This window comes from Vitis vinifera, chromosome 2, assembly GCF_030704535.1.
Source record: "Vitis vinifera cultivar Pinot Noir 40024 chromosome 2, ASM3070453v1".
In the NCBI taxonomy this organism is placed as follows: Eukaryota; Viridiplantae; Streptophyta; class Magnoliopsida; order Vitales; family Vitaceae; genus Vitis; species Vitis vinifera.
Window position 1 is genome coordinate 7,480,286 of NC_081806.1, and position 19,539 is coordinate 7,499,824.

General features: G+C 36.4%; 2 protein-coding genes across 2 annotated transcripts in view; both read right to left on the minus strand.

The window, feature by feature from the left end:
- Positions 1–1,050: 1,050 nt before the first annotated feature.
- LOC100265998 (probable BOI-related E3 ubiquitin-protein ligase 2) lies at positions 1,051–3,391 on the minus strand. Its single transcript, XM_002279630.5, has 4 exons — positions 2,637–3,391; positions 2,445–2,533; positions 2,033–2,361; positions 1,051–1,930 (listed from the first exon to the last, which is right to left on the minus strand). Exons 1-4 carry the CDS (start codon positions 2,681–2,683, stop codon positions 1,382–1,384), a joined length of 1,014 nt encoding a protein of 337 aa, XP_002279666.1. The 5' UTR covers positions 2,684–3,391; the 3' UTR covers positions 1,051–1,381.
- A 15,140-nt stretch (positions 3,392–18,531) lies between these two features.
- LOC100243688 (uncharacterized) overlaps positions 18,532–19,539 on the minus strand; it is a 39,669-nt gene continuing 38,661 nt past the window's right edge. Inside the window, exon 5 of the mRNA XM_002279608.5 lies at positions 18,532–19,487. Within this exon, the coding sequence (XP_002279644.2) occupies positions 18,798–19,487 (690 nt within the window). The 3' untranslated portion in view covers positions 18,532–18,797. The remainder of the gene's footprint in view (positions 19,488–19,539) is intronic.

Below are 19,539 nucleotides of genomic sequence, written 5' to 3' on the forward strand. Positions count from 1 at the left end.
TACCCGTCTAATAAGAAGTAATGAGGGTCCATGAAAGATTGCATGAAAAGCATTTCCTAGAATTCACATTTCCTACAATTGTTTACATTCCCATATGCCCTTCCTCAATGCAAACCTCCTTTTCTACTTCTTCCCAAAGATTTCATTGGAAGTCATCAAATGGCTATCTAATATGCTAAATTTTATGGTATAGATTTGGTAAAGAGGCGTGTTTTAAATCTATGATTTGACATTATACATAACAAAGGGTTCTTGAAGTTGCTTTGAGTAACACCCTAAATGGAAATACTCTTTTGAACTCACAAAGCAACTTCTTTACACAACTGCTATATCCAAAGTAACATAGAGAACAATGAAAAAAGTAAGAAAAACTCGAATTTGGGATTGTTGTCATTTGAAAAAGAAAGTGAGAATGCAAGGTAAAATGGATATAGATCATTTCCCAAGTTCATGAACTGGAATTTTGATATGATTCGTTTGTTCACATGGAGGGTGAAGGTTCCTATTTATAGCAAATCACGAGAAGCACAAAATGCTTTCAATTGATATGAAATGCCCTCATGAATATCCCCACCTTGTTTGCCCAATAAGTATGGCACCCCTATATGGAGTGCAAAATGCTTTTACTGGACCATGCTGAATGGAACTTTAACTTCTAAAATCGAATCTAAACTGGTTAAGAGCATTCTAATGCAGGAGAATCATACTAAAGTTGGCAAAAGACATATGCCCTACAATGAAATTCTAGAGAAGGAAAGCTCTAAAAACCTGAGGGGAAGTTTGGATTCTGCAGGTAGACCAGGAGAGAAGAGAGCCTTCCATTTGATCTGCCTTTACTCCCCTCCTCAGCATTGTGCTCCATCTTTCAAAAATTATACAGTAATGAGTGATGAATGCTTTTCAGGTAATCAATCAGTGCACTAAAACAAAGCCCATTTAGGGAACTATAATGCAATATGCATTTATGTAAATATGTTGATGGCTAAAATTTTCCATGAAATGCAACTAAAAGTCTAAAACTGAATGAAAAAAATAACAGAGGGGAAGTGATTATCGAATAAAAGAATTTATATATGAATTAAATTTCAAAAAAGAAAGAACAAAAACCAATGCCACTGCCCATGTGGCCATGTACATTACCTCTAGGTACTTCCACTCCAAGAGGGGTAAGGGGGAGAAAAAAACAGAGAAAACAAAAACAAGAAAATTTCAGTCTTGGGTGGGTGGAAACAAAGCTTCAAAAAAGGGGGGAAATATGCTTCTTATTATACTTCATATTATTTGATTTTTTGTTTTTCTGTTTTTCTTTAATTTTTTTTTTCTTCTTTTTTCTTTTTTCCCCATCTTCTGCAATCCTGGGGTTGAGGTTGAGGATTGGGGCTTAAGAAAGAAAGACTTCAACACTGGAATCTCTGAGGGAGAGGCAAAGAGGGCAGGCTTGTACCACGCCGTCACATTGTGTACAGATGCAGAAATGCCGACACGGCAACAGCACCACTGACGCCACTCTCTTCCTACACGCTTTGCACATCGGTCCTGACGATTTCACTCGTTCCGGGTCGATATACGCCGACTCAGCGTCCTCCGCTTGCCCGCTGCATCCCCCACCCTCTGCGCCCACCGCGCATCCTAGCCCCTCCTCCCCACGCCTATCCTGTGAGCACCCTCCTCCGCTCATCATAGCCTGCTGCAGCTGTGCTTGCAGCGAGGCCGCCGTCGCCTCCTGTGCCCGAGCCTTTGCCTGCCAAACTTGCGCCTCCATGCTAAGCTGGGCCGCCCGAGCCTCCAGCTCCGCGTTGCACCGGGCGGCCTTTTCCACCTCGGCCTCCTTCTCTCGCAGCCTCCGGGCAACAGACTCCTCCGCCGCGCCGAGCAGGGCACGGTAGTGTCTCTGCCGCTTCTCCGCTAATGTGCGCCTCAACTGCTCTCCCTAAAGAAAGAAAAACAAAACAATTCCACTCTTGCATTGAAGATGGGCACCGTAAAAATGAAAATTGAAACGAACCCATTTGAATTGAAAGAGAATCGGTACCTGGGCTCGAAGGAACTGGTCGATTTCGTCCCTTTGGTGTTTTATTTGGGCGGTGAAATCTTCTGATAATAGAGATAATACAGCTGATTGTTGTTGTTGATTTTGCTGCTGCTGTTGTTGTTGTTGGGGGTGTTGAAGGTGTTGTTCTCCAAAGGCTAAGCGGAGGCCGGTGGACACCACATTTGGCTGGTGATTGTGGAGGACGGAGAGGTCTATCAGCTGAGAAGGCTGAGGCTGAAGCGGAAATGAATTCACCGTAGGCGCAACTACACCGCCAGTATTGGTGTTGCCAAACACTTCTCTTCCTCTTTTCCGGCTATTGGCCACCACTGCCAATCACAACCCATATCTTAATTCATTCGTTTCCATTCCAAAATAAAATTTAACAAAAAGAACGAGAAAAAAAGCTCACCTCCATTGTTAAACAACATATGGGATTGGTCCAGAAACCCACCCGGCTGCGGTTGTAAAGAGCAATCAATCTTCCCGTCTTGCACGCCTCTGTAAACATCACCACCACCATCACCAACCCGTTAAAAAAAATAGAACATTGAAAGACGAAGGTAGAGCCAAAAAGCCATAAATGCACCGAAGTGAAACCAACCTGTTGAGAAGAAGAACATTGGATGGGTACTGAGCTTGAACGGCCATAAAAGGATAACAAGAAAGAAATATGGGGATTGAAGAGAAGATAAAGGGAGAGGAGAAAAAGGGTATGGAGCAATGTGGGAGCGGAGGGGAGTAATTAACAGGGGCACATAACAAGCATGAAAGGAGAGAAGAAGACGGACTCTTCAACGAGAGAAAGAAATCAAAGAAAAAATAGAGACAGATGTATAGATAGAGAGAGGGGGAGGAAGAGGGGGAGTTTTCTAGAGAGAGAGAGAGACAGAGAGAGTAGTAAATGAATTATGTCTGTTGAGAGGCCACCATGACCCTTCTCATCTCTCCACTTTGTTTTCACCTACTTTATTTGTTTTGCTTCTCTCCTTAATTTGGGTTTGCCTTGTTTCCCATGCCTTGCTTTGTAGTGTGTTTTCTTTAGAGAGGAAGAGAGAGAACAGATGCGATTGAAACGAATCAGTCCAAGAGAGACACCCCCTCCCCCTCCCTTTTATATATATATATATTCTCTCTCCTCTTTTGCTTTCTCGCCCTGTTGACGAGGGAGTTTTGGGGTTATTTTAAACATGGCATTTAAATTCAATCCATTAATTAATTAAATTATTTACCAAATAAATCAAATTATTAATTATTTAAAACTAATAAAAGAAAAAAAAAAGAGAGAAAAATTGAATAATAGTGGGTGGAGGAGGTGGGGATGATGTAGTAGAAGTTGTTGTTGAGGGAGTGCAGGTCTCCCTGCCGCTACCGCTGCCGCTGGAATTGTTTGTACATGGCCCATGCGTCTCTCGCCAGCTCTCTCCCCCCCTCCCTCTCTCTCTCTCTCTCTCTCTCTCTCTTTTTCATATACCCCCTTATTTAATTTTCCTTTTTTAGATATTTAAGTAAGAAAAAACACCCAGACAAATTAGGAGCTAAGTCTTGGGTGGAAAAACAATTATGATTCTATTAAAATGATGGTTGAAAAAGGAGAAAAGTGGGGTCTTAATTACCCATTGGAATGCCTTTTTCAATTTTTTTTTGGGGTTTAGTTGGTCACATTAATTGTGTGAGGGTTAAATCAAAGACCCATAGATTGAATTATTTATACAGTTGGGATTATGCAAATCTTCTTCCACACAAATTCAATTTAGCTTTAAATATGGGGAGGGCATTTAGTTTCAAAAATATTTTTTTAGTAAAATTCAAAAAAAAAAAAAGGAAAAAGAGAGAAATAAACTTGGGATTGAAGATTCAAAGTGTGAAGAGCAATGTTTGGTTGGGTAGAGAATTCCTTATCTTAGAAAATAAAGAATAGACAGAGAGAAGGGATTATCAGAACACCTCCGACCTAATTGCATGGTTGTTGGTTGATTTCTCTTTTCCTTCTCACAACCCACAAGCCCCCCCGCCCCCCACCTCCTTTTGTAAGTAGTTTGATCAAAACGCCTTCCCTCACCTCATGACCATGTCAATTGACATTTGTAGCACCCTTTATTTGAGGACCCCTATTTCAAGATTCAAGACATTTTCAAATTTTGAACCGTTTTAGTTACATCTCCCTTCTCTGTCTTTTTTCTTCTTTTCTTCTCCTTTTGAGTTACCCCATTTCACCTTCATTCCAACCTCATACTCCCTCTCCTCTGTTTTGTGGTTGGGAGTCTTCACTTCTTTCGTCCCCTCATTAGCCCTTCCCTTTTTTCTTAAATCCAAATCATGGGTTGGAATTCAAATACATGATAAATTAAACCTATGGATATTCTCTATGGGTGGATAATAATTAGTCTTGATCATGCAATTACATAAGACTATTTATATACTAATTAATGCACAAGCAGAGAAATAATATATGAAGCAATGAAACTTAATATGAAAGCATTTGGGGTTACTTTGATGGCTAAAATTAATAAGTCAAATCCCATAACCAAGATTATTGTATTGATGAGATCAACTGAGCTTGGATACAGCCCACCTCTCAATACACATTATTAGGTTGGTTGATGACATTGAGATTGACGCCATCACCAAAATTCAATTCACAAGGATTAAAGAAATCTAATGAAAAATAGAGAAAAAAAAAGAGGAAAAAAAATAAAAAAGGAGTGGATGTCACAAGAAAAAGTTAAGTTTGGTAATGGTAATCCTCCCCAAGACCAAGAAGGATTTTGAACTTTAATTAATGGGGGTGACAAAGAAAGAGAGAAGGAAATGTGAAAGAGAGTTCTTGGAATGGCATCACGCAATTTGTCTTTGCTCAGGACCCACCAAAGCCAAAGGGTCGGCTTCTTCTTCTTTATCAAATCTCTCTCTCTCTCTCTCTCTCTCTCTCTCTCTCTCTCAATTAGCATTTCTACTCCCTCACGGCAATCTCCCCTCTCCCCACCCAACTCACTGCTCCATTGTTTTCTTCTCCCTTTCATTTCTCTCCCTTCTTTTCTTTTCTTCTTTTTTTTATTTATATAGTGGCTTTGTATGTAGATAGTTAAAAGGGAACCACCTTTGTCTCTTTTACTTGGTTTGCTAATCCATCAACAAAGACCTGGACCCTCATTATCTTTTACTTTTCCTCCTGTATATTTTAATGATATTTCAATATTTGAAATATCATTATACAAGTATGTTCATGAGTATAGAACATATGAACATTGATTTAACCGATACCAAATGAGAATCAAATGGTTTAAGCTAGTGAGAATGCTTTAATTTAATTTACAGCTCAAGTTTTAGAAGATTGAGCTGTTATTTTAGATGTATTTTGATTCTTCTTTTGGTTTTGTCTCCTTGAAACTATGTAAGGAACTTATGCTTGGGGCAATGGGAACTTAGGGGAAGCCTTTGAAATTTTTAATTTTTTATAATTGTTTATTACCATGCATTTAAATGGGTTTGTCGAGTTCTAGATTTAGTGTACTTGATGATATTTATTTGTATTTTTTTTCAAAATTTTGAATTTCGATACCTCTCGATAGAAGTTTTTTAAAATTCATAATTAAAAGAATCACTACTTTAACCTCTAAATCTATTAAAATGTGTTTTTAAATTAAAATTTTCATGATTTCAATAATAATAATTATAGTTTTGAAGCAAGCAACCTAGTATCTCAAAATTTGGGTTATGAAACCACCCCAACCCAAAAAAAGAAGACCCACTAACTCATCTTAGTTCTCAATTCTCCAAAATCGATTAATCAAAGTAAATTAATTTTTCTTTAATTTGAAACAATATATGGTAAGACTATTTATTGAGATGTAATGTGAGTCATCATTTCCTAGAAGTGTGCATTTGGTTGGGGTTGAAAATACACCCACTTTACTTGAGACATTTCTTTAATCCCAATCCAACCATTCCCCATCCATTTCCTTGACCCACACACTCCCAAAACCCCCTTTTCATTTTCTTGGGTTTTCCTTCCCTTTCCTTTTCTTTCTTTTCTTGTCTTTCTTTTCTTTTCTTTACACTCAATTTTGCCTCTCGCCCTTTGTTTTCTTCTTCAAACATGGCACCATCCTCATTTCTCACCTCCACCGCTCCCCTACATTCCACCCACTATGCATTCCTTTCCTCACACCAAAACCACTCCCAACCTTCCCCAATCACCTCCCACAATTGCTCCAACCATCCATCATCTCTTTTTTCCCCCTCTTACCCCCTTTTTAATATCCATTTCAAAAAAACCCTTTTACTATTTTTTTAATTTTTATTTAAAATTTATGCTAATTAGTATTTTGGAAAAATTAGCATTCCTTGCAAAAAGTAGTCTAACAAGAGGCACCAAGAGCATGGATTTGGTGAAGATGCTACTAAGTAATATAATGTGAAATATAATATATAATATGCTATCTTATCTTATCTTTCATGGAGGTGATAGGGGTTAACAAACAAAGCAACAGGGGCAACTAGTGATGATCTACATTTTTTAACTTATGACAACATAATCAACAATCACCTAAAACAATATTAAGAATCCTTCAAACTTTCATCTTTATCAATTCATTTGTATTAGCTGAATAATCACATCATTCCATTCATTGGCCTTTTTCGTCTTTTATATTATCATTACTTTTTATTTTAGGGTGAGAAAAACAAAAGGAATGACATAAGGAGTACTAGCAAACATGATTAAATTCAACACAGATGGAATTAAGATTACTAATATTCACATGGGCAGTATAATAGCCTTTATTATAGTGCTTATAACACTTAATACCCTTCTTCCCTACTTGATCATTTTAAAATATATATTTTTACTATTTCGTTTGAAATTAATACAAAAGTCATTCCAGTTGTGATTAAAACACATTAATAAAAATAATTTTGATTTTTTATTCTTAATGGACTTGTTGTTAAGCTTTCACTTCACACAATTCTATTGTGGGAAAGCTTTATGTAATAGCGATAAGAGTTTCTATTGCTTAAAGAGTTCAATCCTCTTTTCTAATGAAACTAATATAAACAAATGATTTATTATTATTATTTTATTTAATTATCTTTAGAGAAAAAAATGTGTTTTGATACACATGTTTGAAAATAAACATAAAATAAAGACCCAAATTTGTAAAATTCAAAATTAATATATTTAATTAAAAATAATTAAAGATTTGATCATTAAGGTATGATCGGTACATGTATATTATATCGATCACTGAGTATGGTATAATAAGATTATTGAAACTTTAAACTCATTCAACCTAAAATTAGTTGTATAAGCAATTTGAATATGCAATAATTGAGAAAAAAAAACCAAATGTGCTTTGTACTAATAAATTGGCAAGTTAGTGCAGAAATTTATTTTAATTTTTAGGAGAACTCTTGAATGATCATCCATGCGTGTACATACATATAGGGTCTTTGAGAAGCATTGGGGAACGGTAAAAGTGTGAAAAACAAAGGAAAGAGAGGAAGGTAGGTGGAGATTCTTATTTATGAAAAATGTCAGTTGAAGGCTGAAGGAAGGTGGGCAGTGGTGTTATAATTTATGAGGCATTGCAAGTACTTTGGCATCTCTTCTTCTGATGACGATGATGATAATGGCAGTGCCACGAAGTTAGAAAAAAAAGAAAAAGAAAAAGAAAGAAAGAGGTATTGGAGAAGCAACATGAGAGTGTGGGTGGTGGTGGGTCTTGTATTTTGCTGCAAAGAATCAAAGCTCACTGCAACCCCAACCCCCACCCTTATTCCTTGTGGGCACACCCCTTTGGAGCCATCTTCAGGGCCCATTTTTTGGTTTCGCTTTTATATCATTTTCCCCCTTTTGTGAAATTTGGTATCTGTCTATTGTCTAACTCCTAATTCTTTCCTTCATCATCCTCCTTTCTCTAAATTAAGTTTAGTTTCCCTTCAAACTTTGAACCATCTACCCAAATCATTTCTATACTAGCTCTCAAAAGAGGTTTTCACAGAAGCTGAAAAAGAGGAAACACAAGAAAGAAAAATTGAAAGGTGGAGGGGTTAAGAAGAAAAAAAAAAAGACAATAAATACAAGAAAGAGTGGTCCCCTAATCAAAGGGAGTATAGCAGAGGTATGATAGTCATAAATTGAGAGTGCTACACCAATCACATCAGCATAACTGTATACAAGATTTGAGTATGTGTCACCACTCACCTCTCTTTCCATTTATCATGATTCCATATACGTATAAGCCTACTGATATGGGCACTTCCCATTTCCCTCAAATGGGGCATCCCTTGTTGTTTAAGCCTTCTGTTTTTCACCCACTTTGACCAACAATCCCCCTTCCCTTCCACCACAAAAAATAAAAAAAATATTTTGTTCATTTATCTTTGCATTAACATCAAGCAGTGGGCTCCTTTTGTCTTCTCCATTTTCCCCATCATGCCATAGTATTAGATCTGTAATGGGTTGGTCTATTTTTGGGAATTGGGATTTCATTTTTAATGTCACTATTCTCAAGAATTGGTCTCATGAATGAAAAAGTAGAAAGTAGATGGATTTGTGTTGGTCTTACATACGCTCTAGATTCCATCCAAACAAGGACTAAAAGCTCATCTAGTTATTGGAAAAACATAAAAGTAGATTGCATATTAACTTGGTTGACCCTTGGGCTATTAGAATAAGACCTAGACCAATGTGATTTTCATTTTCAAACTTGTGAAAACTTACCACACAATAATTCCCACATCTTTAATTCATTCCAACTTGTCATGATTGATTTTAATTACCCCTTTGTATAGTTTAATTTATACTCTCTGTATTTTGTGAATAAAAATTATGCCATCATGTTGAAAGACTTTGTCATCTTAACAGGAAAATATAATTATGGAAGCCTTTTAGTGTTGTTGCATAATTTGATGCATTTTGGTATTGTTAAGAATTTTAAAAATGGCACCAATATTTAGAAAAAAAATTTGAAAAGCTTAAATAATCCGAACCCTTAAATTGATAAAAAATTTATTATTTATATCTTATGTGAGGTTTGCCTTTTTCATTTAATTCTAATATTAAGATATTTATTTTTATAATATTTTATTTCTATTAATCATTTAATCGAAAATTTATAATAGAAAAATTAGAAAAAACAAACAATGTAAAGTTTGAAAACAAATTGCTTTTAACAAAAAATCAAAAAAAAAAAAAACATTTAAAGGAGTTCTTTTACTATTTTAAAATAAAATAATATGAATATAAAGAAATATTGTTTAAATAAAAAAATAATATAAATGTGCTAGTTTCAACAATTTTAAGGCTTGCACGTATCAAATTATAATCACAATTCATATTATGAATAAATAAGGTCGATCAGTATCGTATTAAATTAAGATTAACATGAAACAAAGATCAACATAGATCATCTACTTTAAATACCATTTTTATATATTTGATAGCTTTGTCATGAATAAACTTTGATTGAATTGTAGGTCCAACATAAACAAAGTATACATATCAAAAAAATTTTGTTATCTAATTTTGAATGGCTCTCAATGAGCAAACAAGAATATATGTTTAGGGAGATACGTATAAAGAAAGCGATTTGAGCTTATATAATGGAAGAGATGATGAGGAACCAAGAGGATGATGCGAAGGCAGCCCATATGATAAGGTTTGTGGATGCGTGGAGCCATGAGCCACGAGCCACGACCCAAGAGAGGCATGTCCACACTTATAAGCCAAAAAAATTGGCCAATTCAACGGGGAAGGTGGACACAGAGATTGTCTATATGAAAATTTCATGATCATGGGGACCATGAGGTGAGGCCAAAAGGATTAAAATGGGGGAATCAAGGCATAGTGATGGGGTTGGCATTTGCTTGGAATCACTGCTTATTGGCACTATATAATTGACTTTGGATGCAAACAAGAGAAGCTTCTCTTCTCTTTCAACGGTGCCAAAGGAATATAATTATTTCAAATGGCCTATGGCTTCTTCCTCTTCTCCCTTGGTTTTTCCCTTCTCTTTTTTCAAATGGAGGGGGAGGGGGGAGGAGTCATTGATTTTAGCACCTCCTCTTTCGGCAGAGAAGATATTCTGTATTTTAAAATGACCATACTGCCCCCTCTAGAACTATGGCTTTGGGTCAATCAAAGAAGGGTAATTTTGGAAACGGATGCCCTAATTCTATTGAGATCGGAGGTGCTCTTGTCAATGGTTATGATGGCGTTTTAATAGGAGAATTACCATAAAAGTGGTAGCTACCTAAAGCAAAACCCCACTAAATGCTTTGAAAATTTGGTATTCAAATTATTCCAATAAGCAAGCCTGACCACCTCTGACCTCACCAATTTGTGGTCGTTTTTTTGGGTTGGGGGTGGTAGATCACCATTTTATATATAATTGTAAACATCCATGGAGAAAATTCAAAACATGCACACTCAGAAAATTTCAAACCACCAAAATGGTCAACCTTGTGTAAAATTATTGGTTCCCACATTTGTGATCATTCTCAATCTTACCTTCATTTGCTCCACTACATTTATTCCTACATACATATGGTAAAGTGGTACCAAAAAATCAACCCTTCTCATTAGCCACATAAAACCTTTGTGTTTTAACCCTTCTCCACCCAACCCTTGTGATGAATTCAACCATGAAAGCTCCAAGGAAACTTCTTCATTTTTTTTTTTTAATTTTTAAATTTGGAAAATACAAAGTGGGTAGAGTAGAGACATAGAGGACTGTGGAGATAACAAAGTGAAATGGCATGATTCTGGCTTTGCCTCCCACCCCACACCAAGTTGGTGAGAATGTGATTGAAGGTGTGGGGGGAAATGGATGATTTGATTCCGAGAATGCCCTATAACTTCGACAACACAGCAACCTCCTCAATAATAATAGCCACAACAACAACAACCAGAAGGGATGTGTGAAAATGCGTGAATATTTTTGTGATATTATTTTCTGGGAAAACGAGACGCATTAATAACATTCACGCGTCAGACATGCACACAAGCACATACAATTACAAAAGAGAGAGAACCTCTCTACCTCTCTCTATCATCACTGATTCTCACAGCCTTTTTTCTTGTTAGAATCCAACAAAGCTTGCAAACAAACAACACTCCCACCATCCTCCTGCTATAAGAAATCAAATATTGGCATCTTTTTTCTTTTCTTCTTTCTGGGGACATGGTGGCTATAAAGTGAAAATCCCCCAAGAAAAAGCTCTATCCTTCACCCCCATATCTTCATTTTTTTGTTTTTGTTTCGTTTATTTGATTCTTCTTGGGTCTTTTTCTTTTCTATATCTTTTCTCTGTGTTGTGGAATAGGCCCTTTTTTCATGGGTTTTGGCTTCATTTGTAGGGTTTGTATTCAAATTGCCCCGTCACTTTCATGGAGGTAAGAGTAAGGCGTTTGGTTCAGGTCATTTTCTGGGGGAAAAAAAAACTTTTCTTTTTCTTTTTTCTCGGCATAGGGGTGATGAAAATCATGACATTAAAACAGGTAGATTGCACACAGCTTGTGCAATGTGGGGTTGCACTTTGAATTTGAAAACTCCTTTTAATATACAGGAAATTTCATCAATTATCATACAAATAAATAATAAATAAAAAAGAAAAGTATTGCCCAACACAACTTCTATGTAGTTTGGGAAAAAGGAGTTTCAACGACATTATGGTTATCATCTGCCATTTCTTTTTCAATGCTGATCCACCCAAATTTGACTCATCATGCCCACTCATTTTTTATTTTTTTATTTAATTTCTGGTTTGTTTTTTGGTCACCAAATGGAATTGAATCCAAGAAATGGGTGAAACCCATCTCCCAAGGAAACATCTAAACTCAGTGAATCGCTTGGGAACATTCTGAGCTCGCTCAGCTTGGTGCATATTAAAGAACCCTGAGTTTCATTAATTGGGTCAGCTGTTTATGTGGCTGTCTCTTCACTCTCTCCATAAGTTTCAAAAACCCTAGACTTTTCATTGTATAAAATACTGTTCCCCATATATTTTGTCAAGAATCAAAGCAAAAACCTGGATGGAAAGATTGATGAATCTTGTGTTTGAAAAGGCAGGGGAGTCAAAGATGTAGAGCAGTTGCCACCTTTAACAGCCTTTAAACATTGATTTGGTGAGCAGTATGGCGCATGGAGTAGCAGTGGCAAGGACATATCTGTGTCCCATCTTTCTTGTTTAGCATCAAATAATTCAACAGCACTACTGTTTGGAACAGTGGATTCATTAGACTTTCCTTTCAGATTTTCTCTTAGGCAAACCTATATTGGAAGAAAATTACTATGTTAGAATCCTCAAAGCTATAAGGTATCACAAAGCATGGAAGATGCTGGAAGAGAAAGTGGGAGACCATATTCCACCGTAGTGGGAATTTCCTAGTGGATCCACACCCAATTACTCCTCTCCATGCAAACAGATGGAATAAAAAACACTTTTAATTACTGTAAGTGAAATACTCATTCAATTTTACCTTTTCTTGAAAAAAAAAAAAAAAAACCCGATATGAAATGAAAATGAATATATCAATTTTGCCATCATGGGCCTCATAGAATGGAGAAAGTTCAAATATTAAAAGAGAGGAAAGACTTTAGAGTTTCTTAAAGTCTGTTTTATTGGGGGTTGGGGACTAGCTTGGAAGATAGCCAAAGGAGAGGAGATGAGATGAGATGAGATAGAGGTGATGAGAGGGAGAGTAGGGGGTGGGGAATGGGAGATGGTTGGGTCAATTCATTCAAACACATATGGCCTCCCTCAACCAACATTATTAACAAAGTCTTTGCTTAGTACAACCCCCAACCCCCTTCCTCCTCCTCCTCCTCCTCTCTTCACTCTCAAAGCATATGGTGTCAGTATTTTTTTTTCCCTTTCCTTTGCCTCCACGTTGCCTTGTTTCCCTCTCTTTGAGAAGAGTCTTCATCTCTCTTTCTTTGCTATCATTCATGCCTCTCCAGTCTTCTTTGGCACATATCCCCATTTCAAATCACTTCTCTCTCCTCCCACCTACCTTAGTAAAAAATATCCAGACACCATAAAAATAAAAAAAAATAAAAAAAACAACGATGGGAAGGATGCAGATGGCAGGCTTAGCTTTATTATAATCTTTTCCAATCTTCCTACTTCAGGGGTATTTATTAAATGGGTTCTCATGTTTCATCTTTCTTTGGTTTTCCAATCCAATTCTTTTGAATCTTTTCCAACTTCCCATCACATGCTTCCCTTCCTTTCTCCGCCCTTGTGTTTTCAATCTCTCTCTCTCTCTCTCTCTCTTATCCCCTTTTAAATTTTCCTTAAGTTTGTTTCTGCAACCATAATCATTATCATTAACCAAGTTATGAAACTTTTTTGACCCTTTCAAAGTAAAATTCATCATCATCGATAAGCAAACCTTACTATACACAAAGTAAGAAAATACACCACCCACCCAATAAACCAAGGACCCGGCCCATTGCCTATCAGTACTAGGGTTTGGACCTCAAGCACTGGGTCCACAAAATTAAGACTTGTCTTGTCAAACTCATGTGCTTCCATGTATCATTTTTCATAATTTGATCCTAATAATCAACTTCTAATTAAAATCTCTGGTATTCAAAAGAATCAAAATGAATGAGTCTAGGTCCACTGATGAGACCCTATGTGGAGGAAATTATATGATGTAGAGGTAGAATATATAAAGTTTGATCCACAACCCCATATATGATATATATATTTATATTAAAATCGAGCCTTAATTGTCTTCTTAGCATGATGGCCACAATGCTTGCCAAATGTACATGCATATATGTCGCATATCTTATAGAATAATTATGGATTAGGTTACACTCGAGAACAGGCATGTCATGTGCTGTACATGTGACCTGGGACACATAAGATTGCACACACCAAGTATCAGTACAAAATCTAGTACACATGGATCCACTTCTGTCTTGGTAAATTACATTCTTGCAATGTAAAATTTCTCTCTCTCTCTCTCACTCTCTTTTTTTTTTTGTTGATATTATGGAGGATTTGGCTTTGTTTCCATCCTTCATCATGTCATCAACCAAAATTGGAAGGTGGGTTCTCAGAATATATTTTTATTTTTTATTTTTATAATTTTAAAAATTAAAGTAAAAGGAAGAAGAAGAAAGAGACTTGGCGAGAGGAAGGTGAGCATTGGAAAAAAAATAAAAAAATCTTTTGATTCTTTCAAGTTGATTAGGTGGGGGTCAGATCTCTTGGATATACATGATGTACACATATGGGGGACTCCCATTTCAGCCATTATATTTCAGTTGGCCCACTGTGTTTTCTCTTTTTGGCATGGTATGTGGGAAAATTGAGAAAGAAAATTTTCTTGATTTTCCTTCAAGTTTTGAATATGATGGGAGATAATTATAAGTCAAATTTCATTATTACGGTTAAATTAATTTCATGTGTGATTTTTTACAGTTTGATTTGGTGGGTTGGGAGAAATTGATTGGACAAATTATAAAATGATGAACTCTGAAATATCTTTCAAAATAGTTGAATAGGATTAATAATAACTTAGGATTTTATGTGATAACCCTCAGAAGAGGTAATTGAAGAAAAGGGTTGTACCTAGTCATAATCAAAGTCTTTATAATGGCCAACAACCCTTCTTGATAAAACCAAGCACACTTTCTTTCTTTCTTTCTTTTTTTCCTTTTTCTTTTATTTTTAAAATTCAATTATGAATAGTAGAAAAACAACAAAGGGGTTAATAATTAAACCTGATTTACATGTTGTAAGTAGTAGATGAAGATGTTGATTATAGGAAGAGGAATGATTTAAAGCTTCTTTTTATCCAAGTCAAGATGATGGGACTAGGAAAAAATTTCCAAGTAAAAAAAGGGAGGAATGGTAGGAGATTGATATTGAGTATTATTACATATAGTAAATGCCGACAAACAATCACTTATTGCATGTTGTTCCAAGGAGGATACACTAGTATCTATGTGCAATCTCACCCTCTCCCACTCCCACAACTCCTTTGTACTTTGCCCAAACCCCTTCCTCCTCCCACTTGCATATGATTCCCTTTGTGTATGTCTCAATGAAAACCCACTAATTTCTATTCATTATTGACCCTAATATATATATATATATGCATATATATTTGTGGGAGTAAATGACTAAGAAAAGTTGGTGCTTAAATCACTGTCTTTGTATAATGTTTTTAATTTATCTTTGGAGAAAGAGAGGCAGGCAGGCCTTGTTCCTTGTGGAGGTTCAAAGTTTGAATATTAAGCAAAAGTTGAAATCAAATCTCTATCCTAGACTGTTGCTCTCAATAAAAGTAACTCATCAAGGAGAGCCCATTTGGAGAAAAAGTTAAGTATGGAGATAAGTAACAAAGCTTGGAATTCATATGCCACATTCATGATGGTGATTATTATTATTATTATACTATATGCTAATCTAATGAGGTTGATCGATGCGCGATACTGGCACCTTTGTGGAACCCTTAAGTGGGGTTTGGAGTTTCTTGTTTGGATTATTGTCCCAAATGCCTTACAAAGCACGACGCAACACGTAATTTGGAACGCATACATATAGTTCCACCTGCCTCCCTTGACCCCATCCCATGATCACATCTTCTTTCGCCTTGTTTGTTAAGTTTAAATATTAATCAAATGACATTTCTTGAACTTAGGGATAAGCCACTTACATTGGAATATATATTTGGTCATGTTTTGGGAAGGACAAATTGCAGGTATTCAGGGATTTTAATGCCTTGTGGGGACCCAGAGTGTTGATCATCAACAATCTGCCCTCCCAACTATTCCTAATATGTCATTCTTTAGGTCATTGCACGCCGTCCAAATATTAGATGACTAAGACTAGATTAGGAGGTTGGTCTAAGCAAAATATCATTCAACCAGAGAGCCTGCCAAACAGACTGAAACCAATATAACAAGTCATTCCGAGTAATAAAATTGGCCAAGCAACCTTCATATGTATGATGATTTGGGGCTACATCATGGTCAAAGACTAACCAACTCACAGCATACAAGAGATGGGCATTTAAAAAAACTTAGCATAGATGATGAAACAATGAAATGGGGTTTTTTGGGAAAGTAGTGCAAGTGAAGAAACCGAGTGAATCAACCAAACACAAGAAGGTTTAGAATAGTGAAGGGGCATGTGGCCCTGAGGTACTTGACAAAGCATGTAAAAAAGCTTTAGATGCAAAGTTCAAAACCCATCAACAAATGGGCAAAGGGCATCGCCTCATTGCCCCAACAGTAATAGTACACAATTATAGAGAGACCATGATTCTTGGCTGCACATACACATGGAAAGACTTTTCACAAAGAGAACCTACCAAACAGCACACATAGGATGATGCTTCCTCCCCAACTTTCCTAATAGTTATTTGTGAAAAAATTATACTTTAATTTTAATTTATAAATAATGGGCATGGAAATCACCATTGCCTTGCATGTGATATTTCTTACAGCTTTTTATTTAATTCATTGGGCCAACATAATTATAGTTCATCTTCCTGTCTTCGTGTGGCTTTCCTTAAATTAATCTACTTGATTAGTATCGAGAAAGAATACAGATGGAGAGCATGTGAGAATGAAGTCCTAGCTAGAGTGTGATGGGTTCATGTCATTAATTTTAGTATTGATTGTGGCATGGTTGGATAGGAGTCAGAATCAGGGAAAGAGCCCATATTCTTTTACCTGCCAAATGATCATACTTGACTTGAAATTTGGGGTTTCTCTAATAATCCAAGTGAAAATACCCACTTTTATGGGGTATTTCTTCCTTAGGCAGCCACTTCTTTCCTGGAAAATATTGAGAGTTGTCCTTTACATTATCAGAGTCTTCTTTGCCAATATGCTCACCCAATTTTGTTTCTTTTCAATAGTTTATTCTCTCTTGTTTTTTTTGGGTGGGTTAATAATTGAGTCTGTAATGAATCAAGATCAATAAGAAAGAATCATGATTAAGATCAATAAGGTTGAGAGCACTGGCTATGATAATGGGGTTGATAAAAATACAAAAGGGACTTGAAAAGGTGATGTTGAGATGAGTAGAGCCATTGAAATTGGAAGTATTGACAGCCTTGTTTCAAGGGAAAATGGCCTAGAAAGATAGTTGTCCACCAAGAAAGGTGTTGTGGGTTGGGAAGTATATAGGAGAATAAAGCAAGAAAAGCACTCACCCATTAACAAACCCACAAAGCTTAATGTGTTAAAAGGAGCTTTGAGGAAAAATTCAGAAAGATTTTCCATTTCTTTTGGTGGGTTCAAAGCCTAAAGAAAAAAAAAATTATATATATATGAGAAAGATGGAACTTCTCTGTCATAATGGTATGTGCCTTTAGAAACCATTTAGGATTCCTTTTATGAAGGCACCAGCAATCCATCTGCAACTAAAATGACTTTGATTCAAAGACAAATAATGAATGGGGAGCTGGTTGGTTGTTGAAAATTTCCTCATTTTGTTTTTCATATCAGTCCACACATGAGCCTTATCTTGGCTGCATGTGGAGAGGCATTTTTAGGATTCAATGAAATGATATCATTTCAGCATCTTATTATCCGATATGCTGATGGCCTCCCCTTTTGGTAAAGTTTCAATTTCAGAAGGTGGTTTCGTGCATAGAAAATGCCATGGAAAATAAAACAGAATGATTCCATTTCCATGGTCATCCAAGCCAGCCCTATATTATGACCCTCAGAAAAAGACATAGTTTATGGAGGAGGCTTTCAGTGACATTAAGGACATGATATCACTTGAAAACCACATATTCCAGTTTGGGATTTCTTCAAGGTTGAGATTCTTGAGAATACAAGATATCAACTCCAAATTATAATAGAATACTTTTATGTGGGCATGTGAATGGCCTGCTTGGAAGTCTCATTCGGGTCATTGACCCACTTTCTTAGCCCAAAGAGACTGCCCTAGGCAGATTTTTTTTCTTCTTTAATTGTAATTTTGGATTTTTAGGGTCATCGCCTTCAGGCTTCAGCTGGCCTTTGAAAGTCAGATTTGGAAAAGTCAAGTATATAGAAACTTTTTTGGGGGGCAGCGGCCATACAGATTGACCAATTAATGGAACCTGTGCTTGGCCTTCAGACTGATCCCAATACTTATTTGCAACAATAATTGAATCCTCCAATTTATGATTCGGGGAGCGTTTCTATGCTTCCACCAAAACAAGTCGCTTCCAACTTTTATAATAAATAAGCTCTGATTCATCCAACTCCACCCTGAAAGAAGTGGTTGTTTAGCAAACAGCAAATTCAGCTCAATTTGTATTAGATAAATGCCAAGGACCCACAAGCAGGTTGAGTATAGGCCAGCTATTTGGGACAAAAATTCAAAATAGCTGACATGATTCCGGCCCAAAAGGATATGAGAAAACCAATTTGATTTCAAACTGAAATGGATGCCATTAAGGTCATCCCATCACAGCCCCTACCTCAAAGATGACAGCACCCCGTTTTCATAAATCTCGAGCATAAAATCCATTGAAGCCAAACAGGGAACTACCCCTCCTTGTCTATTAATGCAATAAAATATCGACAACGTCAAATCCACAAAAAAAAAATTAGTAATTGCCAGTATGAATTTTCTGTTTCTCTATTCTTTTTATAGGTAGCTGGGGAATGATACAACACAGAAATATAAGCCCACTATATCACTGCATAACACTACAGGTCAGATAATTTTCATCTTCCCTATAAACTAATCAAAACTTGACCTAACTACAGCTTGCAAGATACAAGCACTAAAATCATAAATCTTCAATCTGCACAGTGGATGAGAAATGCACATCGATGTTGTTCAGGGATTCTTGATCAATTTCAGTGGTTCCTAAGAATTTTGGCAGAGTATAATTTGATTCATGCATTGGTGCCAAATCATCTTTAGCTGTCTGCTCAGTATATGTGTCAACTTCTTCAATCTCTGCTTGGCTGGTCTCTGTATTAGTATTAAATATCTGAGATTTCATTTCCATGCAAGAATTTAGATCCTCCTCATTTCGGGCTTTGTTCAACTTATCAATAAGCTCGCTTAAAGCTGAAAGCCTGTCAGCCCGCCCAGTTTTTGGCCTCTTTGACCCTGCGGGAAGTTCATTTTGATCATTTAGGTCATTGACATAATTAAGCTTCTTTAGTCCCCGATCGACAATTTCTAGTATCCTCTTTCTAGAGTTGTCACTTCTAGTTGGATTTGATTTTAGTCTCAACTTGAGCCATGAAACCATGACACTTGAATTGTCTTCTAGATTAGGGCTAGCAGCATCTGATACAGAAATTCCATGGTCAGTGGTGCCATCTGGTGTAGATTTTACAGAAAATACCTCCTCCAGTAAACTAATGTTCTGCATGTATCGATCAAAAGCTTCATTTTCCACTTCAATGTTTCTATTCTTATACTCCTTCAATTTGGAAAACCTCCATTCATTTATAGTCGCAGCATCCTGAAATAGCTTCCTAGATTAGTGCAATTCATTCTTACATCATAATGTAGTA

What these genes read in the sequence shown, in the direction of transcription:
- LOC100265998 (XM_002279630.5), bottom strand. Translation starts at nt 2,683, where the DNA reads ATGGCCGTTCAAGCTCAGTACCCATCCAATGTTCTTCTTCTCAACAG. An exon ending in AATGTTCTTCTTCTCAACAG is followed by an intron (nt 2,534 to 2,636) that starts GTTGGTTTCACT and finishes TGATGTTTACAG; the next exon opens with AGGCGTGCAAGACGGGAAGA. An exon ending in TATGTTGTTTAACAATGGAG is followed by an intron (nt 2,362 to 2,444) that starts GTGAGCTTTTTT and finishes TGTGATTGGCAG; the next exon opens with TGGTGGCCAATAGCCGGAAA.